General features: G+C 42.5%; 1 protein-coding gene across 5 annotated transcripts; it reads right to left on the reverse strand.

The window, feature by feature from the left end:
* Positions 1-2,780: 2,780 nt before the first annotated feature.
* On the reverse strand, positions 2,781-14,842 carry LOC5515057 (fibroblast growth factor 18). Of its 5 annotated transcripts, XM_048729047.1 has the most exons (6): positions 14,675-14,763; positions 7,416-8,751; positions 7,245-7,278; positions 6,941-7,109; positions 5,587-5,696; positions 2,781-3,673 (listed from the first exon to the last, which is right to left on the reverse strand). In XM_048729047.1, the coding sequence occupies exons 2-6, from the start codon at positions 7,469-7,471 to the stop codon at positions 3,212-3,214; spliced, it is 831 nt and encodes a 276-aa protein (XP_048585004.1). In that variant the 5' UTR covers positions 7,472-8,751; positions 14,675-14,763; the 3' UTR covers positions 2,781-3,211. The 5 variants fall into 5 exon arrangements, with proteins under 5 accessions (XP_048585004.1, XP_048585002.1, XP_001635198.3 ...); XM_048729045.1 differs by lacking the exon at positions 7,416-8,751 and having other exon boundaries at positions 7,245-7,275; positions 14,675-14,842; XM_001635148.3 differs by lacking the exon at positions 7,416-8,751 and having other exon boundaries at positions 14,675-14,842.
* Positions 14,843-16,086: the final 1,244 nt, after the last annotated feature.

Raw genomic sequence — 16,086 nt, forward strand, 5'->3', positions numbered from 1 at the left:
CTTGATTCTTTGACCGGCCACTTGTAGAGTAAAAATTGGACTCAAATTGCAGAAAAAAGAATAAAATTTACTAATAAGAAACAAAAATACAAAAAGAAACAAACCACGAACATGAGCATTGTACATTAAACATGTGTTTGTGATCCTATCATACTCCATTTATATATAAGAATGGCACTGTCGTTTGTATTTTTGCTATAAATCTTGACGTTTGACGAATGATTTGGTCTGGAAAAACCGCTTCTGCCTTATATGCGCATTTATTGTTCTTCTGGCCCGTACCCCCCCCCCCACCCCCGGGGAGTCAAGGATCGTCATTTTTCCCAACCTCGTACCCAGGGCCCTCTCCCTTTCCTGTCATTTGGGTTGGCAGGAAATGGCCCTGGGATCGGCCGGTCACGTGACTCCTTCTACACCCAGGATTTCTGGGTGTAATAAACAAGCATAAATTATCCAATATTTATCTTCAAAACAAGATGGCGGCAGAGTAGCTAGCTAAGCTAGCTAAGAATTGTACGATTTTCAACTTTGAATTTGAAGTTATACAAGGACGCGCCTGAAATTTAAAGATTTTAAAGCAAAATAAGTTTCAGTTTCGTTATTTTTACGCGCGCGCTAGAGAATAACGTCATATCAAACAAGCGCGCGCTGTTTTTAAATATTTTATTTTCAACCACATTTTTATGCGTTTGTTGTAAAAAAACAAATCCCAAGCAAAACAAAACAACAACAGTCCATCTGCGGCTCTGCTTTTTCGATGTTTATTTTGAAGTTTGCGCTGCAAAATTTGCATAAATTAGCCTCTTAGGCGCAGACAAGAGACCATGATGTAAGAAAACGAATCCCCCGTATTAGGGTATGTTCCAATGATGACGTCCGTAAAAACTATTTTTAGAACAAGCAGTTATTTTTAGATACGTCTCTGATTGGTTAGCGCTCACGTTTCCTAACAACATGAGTCTTACGCGCGATCACATCTCGAGCAATGTGATCCGGCAAAGGATGTTTTGGAAATCTTTTTGACCGAAAATACCTTTCTTTTTTACGAACGCTGTAAAAATGATCTTCCATAGAGTAGGCTGGAGCCAATCAACCGTTCCTTGAAATGCATAAAGTGCGTGATTTTAGGCTCTGGTGTGAAATTGTACTAGCTTGTGGTGCCCATAACCAAATATGGCGCGGCGAACCATGTATGGACGCTATGAATGGCAAGCTCGCACAATCTAAAAATAGCTTAAATGGACGGCATCATGGGCCACGGGGATTCGTTCTCTTATATCATGGTCTCTTGGCGCAGACCAATCAACACGTAGAACGCAGTGGCCGATCCCAGGGCCATTTCCCGCCGACCCAAATGACAGGAAAGGGAGAGGGCCCTGGGAACGAGGTTGCATTTTTCCATGATTCCCTATGATAGGTGCAGAAGGGGAAACTGCATCTGATAGAGCTGGTGTGCAGGAAGATTCCAGATGACGGGGCGTTGACCGTGAGGACTGAGGCGACCGGTTGGTACTGGCACCGCTAACGAGACCAGTCTGTCTCATAGGGTTATTTTGGTGAGCTTCACACCCACTCGGCCAATCGCTTGGGTGCCTTGTCTAGGGGAGTTACTAGATTAGTGGATAAATGTATGACCAAGCAATCAGGTTTTTCATAACGATTTTTTGCCGCGAGTATCAAATTGACAGGAATCGGTGTTTCTTACTAGGTTTTTTTTTTAAATCAAGAAAAAATAGAGAAGAAATTATTCTATTCTTATTCATTCTATGCGCTGGAGTTTCGTATCCTCCCTTTTATGGTCACTGAAATGCTCTGTACCTAAAGCATCGTGAAACATAGAAGTCTATGTATTCTACATAGGCGAATAGCCGTAGCAGGCCTCACATTATTAAGGGGGGGGCACGATACAGAAACATTAAGAAAATATTGGGGGGGCACAGCCACGCCCCTACTGGTCATCTCCTAATTTTCGAAGATATTGCGGGGCACGTGCCCCCAGTGCCCCACCCCCTGCTACGGCCCTGCAAGCATAAGGCATCTTGTACAAGGAAACTCGCCAGTCCACAAAGTAAAGCATGTTTATCCCTCCAGTTATCCCTCCAATTTTCCCGCTTTTGTTACTAGATCTACTGGCTGAGTTGAGCACCAGCACACACGTGACGATTAATAAAGTTTAGTGCTCACTAGGACGTAAGCGCAAGAGAACCCTCTTGTGCCTGCGCTTGTTTTTGACCGATTCTCACTTGTGTTGCACTTGTGTTTGACCGATTCTCACTTGTGTTGCGCTTGTGTTTGACCGATTGTCACTTGTGTTGCGCTTGTTTTTGACCGATTCTCACTTGTGTTGCACTTGTGTTTGACCGATTCTCATTTATGTTGCGCTTGTGTTTGACCGATTCTCATTTATGTTGCACTTGTGTTTGAACGATTGTCACTAATGTTGCGCTTGTGTTGCGCTTGACCGATTCTCACTTATGTGTGACCGATTCTCACTTGAGTGTTGCGCTTGTGTGTGACGGATTCTCACTTGTGTTGCGCTTGTGTGTGACCGATTCTCACTTATGTTGCGCTTGTGTGTAACCGATTCACACTTGTGTTGCGCTTGTGTTTGACCGATTTACACTTGTGTTGCGCTTGTGTTTGACCGATTCTCACTTATGTTACGCTTGTGTTTGACCGATTCTCACTTGTGTTGCGCTTGTGTTTGACCGATTCTCATTTATGTTGCGCTTGTGTTTGACCGATTCTCACTTATGTTGCGCTTGTGTTTGACCGATTCACACTTGTGTTTGACCGATTCTCACTTGTGTTGCGCTTGTGTGTGACCGATTCACACTTGTGTTGCGCTTGCTCTTGCGTCAGAGATAATACCCAGACGATTCTTACTGATAATCGAGATTATGAACATGCTGTGTTACGTTTGGTATTACTCGTACCGGAAGTACGAACAAAGGCGTAAAAATATGGAATTGACAAGAACAATAAAAAAGTCTACCTTGCTCTTTCTTCCGATTCCTGACTTTAAAATATCCATTAGATTAATTAGCTAATTACCCCCTGAGTCGTCAATAACTATTTTGTTGCTTTTGGTTGTTGTTGTTGTTGAAATAATACTAATAAAGAGAAGTAATAGGCAAGGCCCACACCCCCCATGCTTTATGCTGGCATCACCACTCTTCTGACATGTCAGTCATTTATTTCCAGCCAATTGTCAAGGGTCCGCGGTCTCCACTCCTTTCTCCTTTAGTCTCTTCCTTGCAAGCTTGCGCTGTTTTCTCTTACGATTCCTTTTCCTCAACTTTCTATTCTTCTTCTTCTTTCTTTTTTTCTTTAGCTTTTTACTGACAATTTCATTGATACTCAGGCGTGACTTGTAGTTGTCCGTGTTGGTTACCCTGGAAGGAAGCGTGCCCTTACGGATTCTGTATTCTCGTAAGAGCTGTAAAATGTGTTGTCTGAAGTAATTTTTCATAATGTCTGTTTCGATGACGATTTTGGACGCCCTTGCGATGAACTGGACGCTCCTGCTACCGTTGCGACCCTTGAACCCCGGTCTTGTGTGTCCCTTCTTAGACACGGTTATCATCCATTTCGGGTTGTAAGCCGAGATAAATTGCGTGAAGAAATCATCGGTATATGCCTCCTTAAACACACACTTGGGGCTCTTTGGAATCTGAAAGTAAAGGTAGTTACCGTATAATTGAAATAAGGGCCCTCTGAATATGCCTCCTCTTTCCTTAAATAACAATTTTAGCGAAAGCACCACCCGTATAAATCAACTATGTAAAGTGATTTGGAAGGTGCTTTACGTCAACATGCTAGGCGCCTATTTACCCCTGATCTTAGGGACTGATCATTAAATACACCGAGGGGGGAGAAAAGATTTTTACTCTCCGATTTTTAACTTTCAGAACTCCAAAATTTTTCGAACTCCCCCCCCCCTTACAACTTCAATAAATAAAAAAGTCTTTAAATCTGAAAAACGAATACTGCAAAGTTGCCCTCCTTCCCCGAGGTGATGATCCAGTCAAATTTATCATCATTTCAGAGTCTTTCGGTTCTTCGGAACTTTCGGTTCCGGCCCTTATACTTTCGTATTTTTTTGCATGTAAAATCGTGTAAAATGGTGCAGGGTTGGTTTTATTTCAAAACCAACCCTCCCCTCAAAAGGACGCCTGTGAAGGAGTATACATTTGTATATATTTGTTTTTGTTAAGAATATTTTTCGGTATAAAAAGTGATAATCATATGGAACATTGTATGTATATCGTTTTGTGGATTTGCAGGCTCCACCACTGTTTATAGAAGTTTTTATTTCCATTTGTTCCTGTTAACTGATAATGAACTGTGTTGGTATGTTATATACTGAAAGCTGGAAGTATCTATACCATAGTTTATAAAGACAAAAGTATTAAATACACTGGTAATTTGGCTAAAAAAATTTCTGTATCTGTGCTACAATTTAGATCATATCAGTAAAATATTAAAGCTTCCCTTCCCCCCCCCCCCCCCCCCCCCCCACCCCTCCTTCGGGACCTTTTTTTTCGGAGCCATCCCTCCGTTTGGTGGTTGAAAATTGTGTGTCTCATTAATAAAAAAAAGTGATTTATAAAGATTTCTTCACATCATCATATTTAAAACTGACAAGAGCTCTTAAATATCCTCTTCGACGAATAATTTATGCCCAATCTTTCTTTCTCGCGGTCTCTGATTTCCAACTGTCCAAGCATAGATTCTTTATAAAAATAAGAAATAATCGTGTATGCTTGAGGAAAACTAAAAACTACTGCCATTTATGATCCTGTGCAAGGTAAAACCGCTGACCAGAAAGTGAACTAGGCGACAAAAAGAAATAAAAAATCAGTCATTCCCTTCAGATGGTGGGATGAAAAAAAAAAACGAATGAGAAAGTAACATTCCACCTTTGATTACCCATGGTAAAGATTTTATAGCAATAACATAAATAATAGAGCTACCACATAAAAGATAAATAATCGTGTCAATAAGACCGTCCACACAATGAAATCAACCAAGTATGCCAAATATGTGACAATACGCTAAGCAACATTGGGTCATCAAACTCCGACTGACAGACAGACTACAAGCCCAAATCCCCATCTTATTGAGTAATCCTTTCTTACATTCAAATCGTACACCGCTTGGTGCACTAAAACCTTCCGCTAATCCACACAGTCAAACCGACGCCCAATGTTAAAAGAACAGGGAAAACTTAAGAGACCGGAGCCGAAAAAACACCAAGCAGCAGAAGTAATCCTTTTGTTTCTCAGCAAAGAGGTTGCCTCCTTGCGTGGGAGATGTTTACTTTCTGTCAAAAATATTTTTACATTGTTCTTTAAAATTCAATCGAAACATTTTCACTTCTAATGAATCTTCATGAAAATTCGAGATAGCTACAAATACCAGAAGAAGCCAGGCATGCCGATAGCGGAACACCGCAAATAAAAACGATGTGAATTTATTGCATGTCATGGCTTTATAATTCCTTTTATTAACCAAGTGTACACAACACTCGGCAAACATTTTGGGCATATCATAATGAAAAAAACATAAGCGCTAAGTGCTAACCTTCCTCGACGTGAGTCGACCATCCTTCTTGATGCACAAGTAGTGCTTAGTTTTGTCACCTTTTATCTTTACTCGGCCGCCAAAAGTGTCCGACTCTAGGATAAGTTTGGCTGTGAAAGCGATAAAGACATTAGTACTGGGCCATACGACCACAGACAGTGGGGCTACGGTCCTGTTTGATGTGTGATCTATTTGAACTGGCAGAATATTGCGTTAAACTTTTCGTTAACGAAGCCAGATAACAATACTGATCAGGAAGTAATAAGAGGGATCTAACTAGTTTCATGGCTATATGATATGTGACTATAGCGCCTTTGCAGATGACAATTGTGAGCCACAAACTGCTTTGAAAGAAAGTGGGAAAGCATAGCAATGAGGACATTTTAATGCAACCGAAAATTTGCTTGAACGCAACCCAAAACAAACTCGAGACAACGCCGCCTTAATCATCCGAGATATGAACGTCCGAAATCAAGTCAAAAGAATTAAGGCCCGCACTGAGACACCTCTATCATAATGCTAGCAAAGCAAACAGGCTCAGCCTAGTAACAAACACCGCAAATTCTTGCCCTTCTTCATTCAACTAGAAACAAAACACAATAACATTGCTGACGCAGATAGTCGGACTAAGGGCAAGAAAACTCTCCAAAAGGTCTCTTGTTGACGTCGTGGCTTTGTAGTCGATTCATCGATGTTGGCGTCTCATTAGCTTTTCTCTTAACACGACCTGGTCATTGCCTTATGGTATAATTGATGTATTTCGCCTGAAATAAAAACTGGATGATCCATAAAGCAAAATTAGTCAATGTTTCGAATAGCTAGTTTGGCTGAATGTAGATAGGACCGGCCCCTTATGTTGTGGGTGTTCGTTTTTGAATGAATGGTAGCTGAACTTATAAAAGCCTTCTCTTACCTATAATTCATACGAGTTGTCGAATTCACATCAAGAAAATTATAAAATTGTAACCAAGATAGCATGTAGCAATGTCGTAACGTCGATCGTAGACATCGCTTGACAAAATCTAATCGCAAAAGGACGGCAAACATTTAAAACACGAAAACAAAAGGATATTGCGGCAGAGTTTAGATTGCGTCCGCTTAGGCAAGCAGTTCTGATGGGTTATAAATGGAACAAAAGTAAGCTCGTTCTCACCTTCGCGGATAAATGTAGCAGGGTTGCGAAATTATCCCTAATATACACAGGGCAAAGTGAATATTCGCGCCGATTGTTCCCTCCATTCTATCACCGGCTTATGGTTATTGGATAGCCGCCTAACTGGTCTTTTAACACTTCTCGCTGCTAAATCTATTGTAAGCTCATCATGTAATGTCTTTATGAGGTATTCTTACTTACCATAAGGGTCACCGTCCTTGCCTTCCGCGTCTATCTGTCGGTTAAAGATGCGGAGATGTCCACGACTCGAGCGCGAGTACAGTTGTGTTTCGCGGTAAAACGGTAGGCTAAATGGATCCGTACGAAGGCGCTGGATTTCGACGTGTGGGTCCAGCGAACGAGCGGGGTGCTTCAAGGAAAAGGAGAGCGTAGAAAGCTCAGCAATTGGGAGCATGACAAGAAGGGTTAAGATCACAGGACTAGCCAAGCTCTATGTCAGTTGTCATAGGTTTTCATTTAGTTCAGGATGATGGCATATGCTTACCCCTGTTACGGATGTCGTTGGTGTACAGCCTCTTCTTAATAGAAAACCAAAAAAACGGATAAAAAAATATACTCCTTTAAATATATAGCAATATATATTTGTTTTATCGCAATATAACGCAAACTTCAAGTGAGAAAAGACAAGAACACGGGTATTATGCTGTAAACTTACACTGCGAATATGAGTAGAGAAAGCTTGAATGGTGTGTATAGCGCCTGCACTCTCATCGTGTTACTCGTAGAACTGGCTGATTTCAAAAGCACGCCGGCAAAAAACAGAACGAACGCCGTGTGGTAGTTGGCCCCACAGCATTCCAGGAAATGGGAAACACACGGGATTTCAGTGATTAAAAGCTTTGTACGACGATATTAGCGCGCCTCCTTAGAGTTCATAGCGCCTCTTTCTAACATCGCACTGGCTCAGACGGTCCGTACCTATATATCGCCACAATATGCAGATCCAACAAAATTAATTAAAGTAATCGTGGTCAATTACGAACACACGGTCAGGGTCCGTCTAGAGGTGACTTGTACAAACACAGCATGCAAACACACCCGGCCACATGACCCTGGAGACGAGCAGCGCACTAACGCCTTTTGCGGGTAACGACACCTCCTCCAAACGATCTCTACCCGCGCCGTGAAGTGTGCACGCGAAGGTGGATAATAGGAGGTGGAGGTTGCCGTGCGCTATTACCCAATTTTCCACGCAGCGCGATACTAGTATCACTATTGTATCACATCTCCGCAAACAACTTGTCAATAGTAGAAATACGGATCAACTTAAGAGGAAATTGAGCTGCTTTAAAAATAACCCTTAGTGTGCTTGGGCCTTATGATTATTCATGTTTGGAGGATGAGACGACACGCAAATAAGGCATGGTTTAGCAAGCCCGAGGCCCTTGCAATACGGTGATATCACCCATTATACGGTGAGAGATGTTAGACAAATCACAAAATGAAGAAAATGCAGGTTTAATGTCGTGAAGTAAAGCGATTAATGACTCATCAGAGCTAACTATGTGCACGTCAGTAAACACATCACTTTAGTGTGTCCCCTACATGAGCTAAGATTGCAACCCAAATCCGCACCGTTTAACGTCAAAACAAAGACGATCGCGAATCATACAAAAGACAAACATCAACTGAGGGGTCCATTTCAGGAGGCATTGTACGGAAGGAGGATTCGGAAGGATACATAAAAAGCAAAACAGGGATAACTTTATTATAATTTTCTAGAAGCAGTGCATAACTCGTCTCGCAAAGAAAAGCCCAGGGGGTGCGTGTCCAACATCCGCCAACATTGAATGGACAGTCTAATCCTAGATCCTAACCCCGGAGAGCACTAGCCCGCAGAAAACCCAGTCACGCGTTCACTATGATGGATTGTGGTATTGTTTAGGCTCATGCGAAGTGTTGGACAATAGCGGCATGGCCTCACGCGAAGGACGGTCAGGAATCCGTTGTTTCTTGTGACACTGGAGTTATTACCTCCCCATCTTGATGTTCTAGGATTGAAGGGACAATGGATTGAGTGACGGGAAGTGATGGTGATTAAACACGACTGAAATAAATACCAATGGAGCACCTATAAAACATGTCATCTTAGAAGGTATCGAGCGTTATTAGAAACTGAGTACGGACATTTAAAAACATTCTGGTGGTTTACATAGCCCTTAGGTAGCTATGACATAGATTCTTAAGGAATTCACTTAGTACTTCTTCGAATTATGGTATTTGGTTTGACAAGTTGGAAAAGATCATCTGCAACTCTTTTGACAGAAAGTACAAAGAGAGTGAAGCTTGCACTGCGAGCTTTTGTTTTATTTGCACGATATGAAAAACAAACAAGGTCGCATGGATGTTTTTTTAAACAAAGGTTACGGAGGAGATAAATATTTTAAATAATTTAGTTTAAGAGGCTCAAAAGATGATACGAATTGACTCCGAGTGGCACGCATTTTTATTTACAGTCATGGAGTAAATAGATAGAAGATTTACCATAGTTTTAAAATATATTTACCATAGTTTCAAAATACTTAGTGTATGACCTTGCCAACTTATGGTGATATCCTTATGCACCAATACACCTATTCGTCCCATCACACCTCCACCCTCATGCCTTCCCCATTGGTGTCCTCACTTCGTCTCATTTTTCCCTTCTTCGTACTATCACACCCCCTCTCCCGCCATGCCCCTCCATTCATACCCTCTCCACTAGTGCCCTCAGCACGGTTCCCTTCCCCTCTCTGTACTATCCCACTCTTTATCCCATCACACCCCCTCTACCACCATGCCCTTCCATTCATACCCTCTCCACTAGTGCCCTCAGCACGGTTACCTTCCCCTCTTTGTCTCCTCTCCCCCCTCATACCACCCATCTCGTCACCCACCATGCCCCTCCATTCATACCCTCTCCACTAGTGCTCTCGGCACGGTTCCCTTCTCCTCTATGTCTCTTCCCCCCCTTCACACCATCACACCCACTCTCACGCCATGTCCCTCCATTCATACCCTCTCCACTAGTGCCCTCAGCACGGTTCCCTTCCCCTCTCTGTACTATCCCACTCTTTATCCCATCACACCCCCTCTACCACCATGCCCTTCCATTCATACCTTCTCCACTAGTGCCCTCAGCACGGTTGCCCTCCCCTCTTTGTCTCCTCTCCCCCCTCATACCACCCATCTCCTCACCCACCATGCCCCTCCATTCATACCATCTCCACTAGTGCCCTCAGCACGGTTCCCTTCGCCTCTGTCTCCTCTCCCACTTCATAGCATCACACCCCTCTCCCACCATGCCCCTCCATTCATACCCTCTCCACTAGTGCCCTCAGCACGGTTCCCTTCTCCTCTATGTCTCTTCTCCCCCTTCACACCATCACACCCACTCTCCCGTCATGCCCCTCCATTCATACCCTCTCCACTAGTGCCCTCAGCACGGTTCCCTTCGCCTCTGTCTCCTCTCCCCCTTCATACCATCACACCCCTCTCCCACCATGCCCCTCCATTCATACCCTCTCCACTAGTGCCCTCAGCACGGTTCCCTTCTCCTCTATGTCTCCTCTCCCCCTTCACACCATCACACCCACTCTCCCACCATGCCCCTCCATTCATACACTCTCCACTAGTGCCCTCAGCACGGTTCCCTTCCCCTCTCTGTACTATCCCACTCTTTTTCCCATCACACCCCCTCTCCCACCATGCCCCTCCATTCATACCCTCTCCACTAGTGCCCTCAGCACGGTTCCCTTCTCCTCTATGTCTCTGCTCCCACTTCATACCATCACATATCCTCTCCCGCCATGTGTCTCCATTCATACCCTCTCCACTAGTGCCCTCAACACGGTTCCCTTCCCCTCTCTGTACTATCCCACTCTTTATCCCATCACACCCCCTCTACCACCATGCCCTTCCATTCATACCCTCTCCACTAGTGCCCTCAGCACGGTTACCTTCCCCTCTTTGTCTCCTCTCCCCCCACATACCACCCATCTCGTCACCCACCATGCCCCTCCATTCATACCATCTCCACTAGTGCCCTCAGCACGGTTCTCTTCCCCTCTATGTCTCCTCTCCCCCTTCATACCATCACATCTCCTCTCCCACCATGCCCCTCCATTCATACCCTCTCCACTAGTGCCCTCAGCACGGTTTCCTTCCCCTCTATGTCTCCTCTCCCCCTTCACACCATCACACCCACTCTCCCGCCATGGCCCTCCATTCATACCCTCTCCACTAGTGCCCTCAGCACGGTTCCCTTCTCCTCTATGTCTCCTCTCCCCGATACCATCACACCCCCTCTCCCACCATGCCCCTCCATTCATACCCTCTCCACTAGTGCCCTCAGCACGGTTCCCTTCCCCTCTCTGTACTATCCCACTCTTTATTCGTGCCCTCCCAGCCTCGCTTTTTTTCTGATTCCCTCCTCTCCTCATGCACTTTTCCTATCTTCTCCCCATTCTCTTCTCGTCCAGTCCATTTCACAAACCAAACCAACCCAACCCAACACCAATCTCCCTTTCATTTTATTTCGCTTTTTACATACAATTTTCTGCAATAATAGCGATCTTTAAGGAATAAACCCAATAACGTGCTGACATCGTTAGATGGGGTGTTACACAAGGATACATTCTTCTTTCAGATTCACTATTTCTCACTATCAAGTCCTTTTTGGTGTCTTTGTACCAAGATTTTTGTTTACACAAATAATAAACCAAACTGTACAGCAGTAACATTTTTCTCACAAACGTGGAAATAACCACGGAAACAATTCAGCGAAATTCAAATTTAACAATCATCGTAAAATAATAGTTTGTCGGCATCTATTATGATGTCAGGATCTTAATATTTCAACAAACTCAAGTTTGGATCTTCTACACTCAGCTACCTGCGCTCGCTTGTTTGTGGATTTGAATGAATTTACGTATGTTAAACGTTATGCTCTGCACTGTCCTGACCAGCATTTGGGGGAGGGGTGGGTAGCTCATATCATCCCTGATCAGGGGGGAGGCCTTTGCCTTAACTGCCCGATCATCATGGCTGGGAAGGGTTGATGACCCGTGCCCTATGTCACCTGCCTTGATTGACATTGTTGGCGAGAGGGGTAAGGGTTTCTACCATGACCACGAACTTGCTGACCTCATCTTCGGCTTTGATTATCCTATAGCTCGCGCTTTGATCATTATTCTCATGACAGTCTTTGACAATAAAGACCACCCAGCTGTTAAATGGTATTTTCCCATGGGAGTTCCCCGTTCTCACACAGTAACTTTCATGGCATCCTTCTTAGCTAGCCTAGTCTTTCCTTGTCTGTCTTCAACAGCTAGTTTTGAAGCTCATTAAAGATAGGTCCTTAGCCAGCCCGCAACTTTGAATTTTAATTTTCTAAATAACTATCTACAAATAAAGTTCCCTACTCCATGTACCAAAATAAATTGAAAATATCGATATAGCTTCTACTGAAATGCAAATGGAGATGGATTTTTCATATCTGGTATTTTGCGAGGATGACAAAATAGCGGCTGACAGCAGGAGCCCGAGTTTGAAGGTGGCATGAAGGTGGTTGACAAAGGCCATGCACAGGTGGCGATACGATTAGCAGGGGAGGGGTGGGAAAGGTGTCATTGTCGTGATCCGGCAGGAAAACATTCTGCATACATGCAACACAGCATCAATATGTCATCCAAAAAAGTTAGCTAAGACATTTTTGGTGAAGAATTCAATATAATCTTAGCCTTATAAGCAAGCACGCCATAAAGTTATCCAATTTCTCAAATTTTGCAACATTTTGTTATTTACATCAAACAGACTCGTATCACAGGAAATCTTAAGGCAGATCTGTATTTCTAAAAAGATAATACAACTCCACATAGATTTCGCCTCTTAAAACGCACTCAATTTATATACACTTTTTTTTATAAGGAACGTCTAATTTTCAGTTGAGGCTGGGCCGTTCTTATTTAACGATGTTTTTAAATTTAGTACCTAATATAGTACCCAATGAATGAATAGGAGGAGAATTACACAAATGACCAATAGCAATATAATATTTTAGGTTGTCGTTAATGAACACAATTTAACACTGCATTTAAAACACATAGGACTCAAAAAGCAATATTTTGCTGCTATCTGTGCCTCGCCATGTTCTTGGCACGTTCTTAAAATTTGGTGAAATCACAGCCTAGTGTATATTTCATGTTGGTTTAAAATTTGAAAAAGGTCGTAATCGCTATATCAATTACATGGTTACAAACATGGCATGGTTCATTGCTTTTATTTCAGATATAAATTTGTTCCTGTGAAAGTTAATAAGCGAAAAAGCGTGTTACATGTTCAAGGAAAATGAATGGGTCCTTTTTATCAATACAGCCTGGAGACACAAACAAAGTGGGTAATTGTAGAGTTCCATCCGGCAGAAGAAGTATACAGATAAGAGAGGAGGTACGGTCACGCCCATCATAAAAATAGAGCAAGGCAGTGATCGCCGTGAGAACTGATTACTAGGGGTCCCACTTGTACGGTAAAGAGCGACGCAGACACGGTTCTTAAATGCTATGCGCAGCCGTTTGAACTGGAGCTTTTAAGCTTGGACTCTGGTATCAGGGTACTATGTAAGGGGAATTGAAAAGTTTATTGCCATATCATCATTACTCCCCAACTCCCGGTCTAAGGCATATCGTACCAGCTCACAAACTATGTAATAGTTATGTAAACCGTGTAATAGCTAACACGCTTTATAACAAATTGTCGCACTTTGATACACCCGACGCACTTCGTAATTCTTGACGGACTTTGTAATGAAAGAAACTTTTCGCACTTGATCTGAAAGACTACCATTCGGATGATCGCCTATGGAAACATGAAATTGCCCAAAACATGTGCAAGTGGCGATTCACATTAGGGGCAGAGCAATACTAGTTTCCCCATCAAAGATAGTGTAATCAGATCTTAAATGCAAACATTTGTTTTTGAAACACGCCCCCCTTTTCTACATAATATAACACATCGTCGACAGTATTTCATATATTAATATAACAGCAATTCAACATTTAAAACTCTCTGGCGAGCGGGTGACATATAATTGTCCTCAAGTTGTTGGCTGGCTCTTGAAGGCAACTTTTCTTGAAAGGTTATACAACCAGAAACGTCTGCGGCGGGCCTTTTCATATGTTTTAAGCCGTCCACCCATTCAAATTTTTCAAAAGGACTGACTACTTGATATCTGAAATGGAGGTTTTTTCGCATTTTTTTTCGCAGACGGTGAAGTTGCTGGATTTTTTTTCTCGTGAATTTCTCGAGGCTAAAGCTTTCTTGTTTGAAGTTGGCATGATTCTTTCTAGAAAATCTTCACTAATCTGTAGGGGCATCTTGTCAAAATGAAATTAATGTCTTCGTCTTTGTTGTAGCGAGCGCCAATAAACTTACTAACAACTCACTTTCATTTTTTTTTCTTGTTTGAAAGCCTCATCGCCTTGGTTAACTTATCGTTCAGGCTTGATAAATGCACAACATTTCGATGTGATTAAGATCCAAGTGTGTTGGCGTCGAGAGTGCGCCTCAGGACTTATATGCCCTTAACAAATACCCTATGCCATTATGCATCTAAATGTCCCGTGGTACGCAAACCTTACATGTGTACATATTATTTGTCTAGTATTCATTTCTTCTTTTGTTATGAACATTACTCTCACAGTTCACGATTTGGCGAGTATTCCTTTCACGGTCACGCTATATGCATTAGGAATGTCAAATCTGCTAAGTTTGCCATCTTTTCGATTTGAGGAGACATTAACCCTAATCGTACGATTTCTGTATTTTTTAAAGGCGTATACTTAATTGTACTCACTCCAAGGCTTTCAAATGCGTGTCGATGAAACAAGTACCCAGGGAGCTATGTGTTTATCATGAGACTCATAGGGGCATACTCACATTACGCTGTACCGCAAAAACCGCGAAAGGCTTCTCCACGGCTGGTGATGAAGGATTCGAGCTGCGAAGGTTCTAAAGTAAAACATTGGAGACCCATGCTAACGAAAAACACAATTAAAGATCATCGCTTACAAACTTAAATTATTAGACGCATAAGCCCATGTCTGCCCATAGAGTGAAGTAAAGTGAGGTGAGGTGAGGTAACTCGATTCTCTTCCTCAATATCTCTCCTAAGGGCTTTCGGAAAATCTCCATTCTTCGCCATTGTGCCCCCTTGGTCAGCTTTCAGCTCTTGCTTAGCAATAATTTATTCCTTTGTTCGCTAGTTAGCGGGGTTGCAAACGGAGGTCAACATATCTGAAAATCAGAAACGTTCGCCTCCGTAGAAGAAGCCCAAAGATAAGGACTGTATTATCTACTGCAAAATAAATGAGAAAGCATAAACATCTGTTTGTCGATGTATTACTTTGCGTCTTCGTTGTTATAGCTTATTTCAGACATAGTTAGTAGAGGAGTTAGTAGGGGTCTCCTCCAATAATATGTTTGACGCTATATACCGATTAAAACAATATTGGATTTTGGCCATCGTTTCCGAAACTCTTCCTTGAGAATTGAAATCATGATATAAAGTGCCTTAATTCCATGGTATTTTTATTGGTTATTCTTCGTTTTTTGGTTTATATGTCCAGCAACAATCGTAGAATAACATACAGTGAAACCTCATTCTTCAAGTTGGGGAGGAGTTTGGGTTATTTATTAGTAGAAATGACTAAAGGAACACAAGGTCAGGTCTGTTAGCGGAATCGCCCAACTCAAGTTTATCGCCAGTTATTGGGGTTTCGCTTTAAATCACAGCAAATTTTTGAAATTAGAGTAATTTTTACGCAAGCATTAATTTGTGAGGATTTTCTAAGCTGATGGCGGGCAGAAAAAGAGCATCTTTAGCCGCGTCGAAAGCTATGATAATTTGTGGTTCAGGAATGCCTGGGTACGTAAGGGATATTGATGTCGCGAGTTGGAGAGTTGGAGAAGATCCAATTCAAACATATCATTTACGCAAGCTATAGATGCATTTCAGGTAATTAGACACAAGATCCTGATAGGATAAACTCAAAAGAATACGCAACTAAACGCTTTTCAACACTTTCATAAACTTTCTTATCCGGTCTCGAGAGCAATCGCAGTGGCGCCAAGCGAACTGCCAATTTTTCGTTAAAATTGACGACAGTTCTCGATAAGATATAAACATTCCTAGACAAAATAAAGTCTACTGATTTTATTTACGGCATTATTGAGATAGCTGGAATGATTTTCAAATGACGCTAGGACAAAGCCTGAAAGAGTGAGCTCAACAACTTTGGAGCCGTTGGTTGGCAATGCTTATGAAGAAAGTACAAGAGGTTATAAGAAAG

This window comes from Nematostella vectensis, chromosome 6 (genome assembly GCF_932526225.1).
Source record: "Nematostella vectensis chromosome 6, jaNemVect1.1, whole genome shotgun sequence".
In the NCBI taxonomy this organism is placed as follows: Eukaryota; Metazoa; Cnidaria; class Anthozoa; order Actiniaria; family Edwardsiidae; genus Nematostella; species Nematostella vectensis.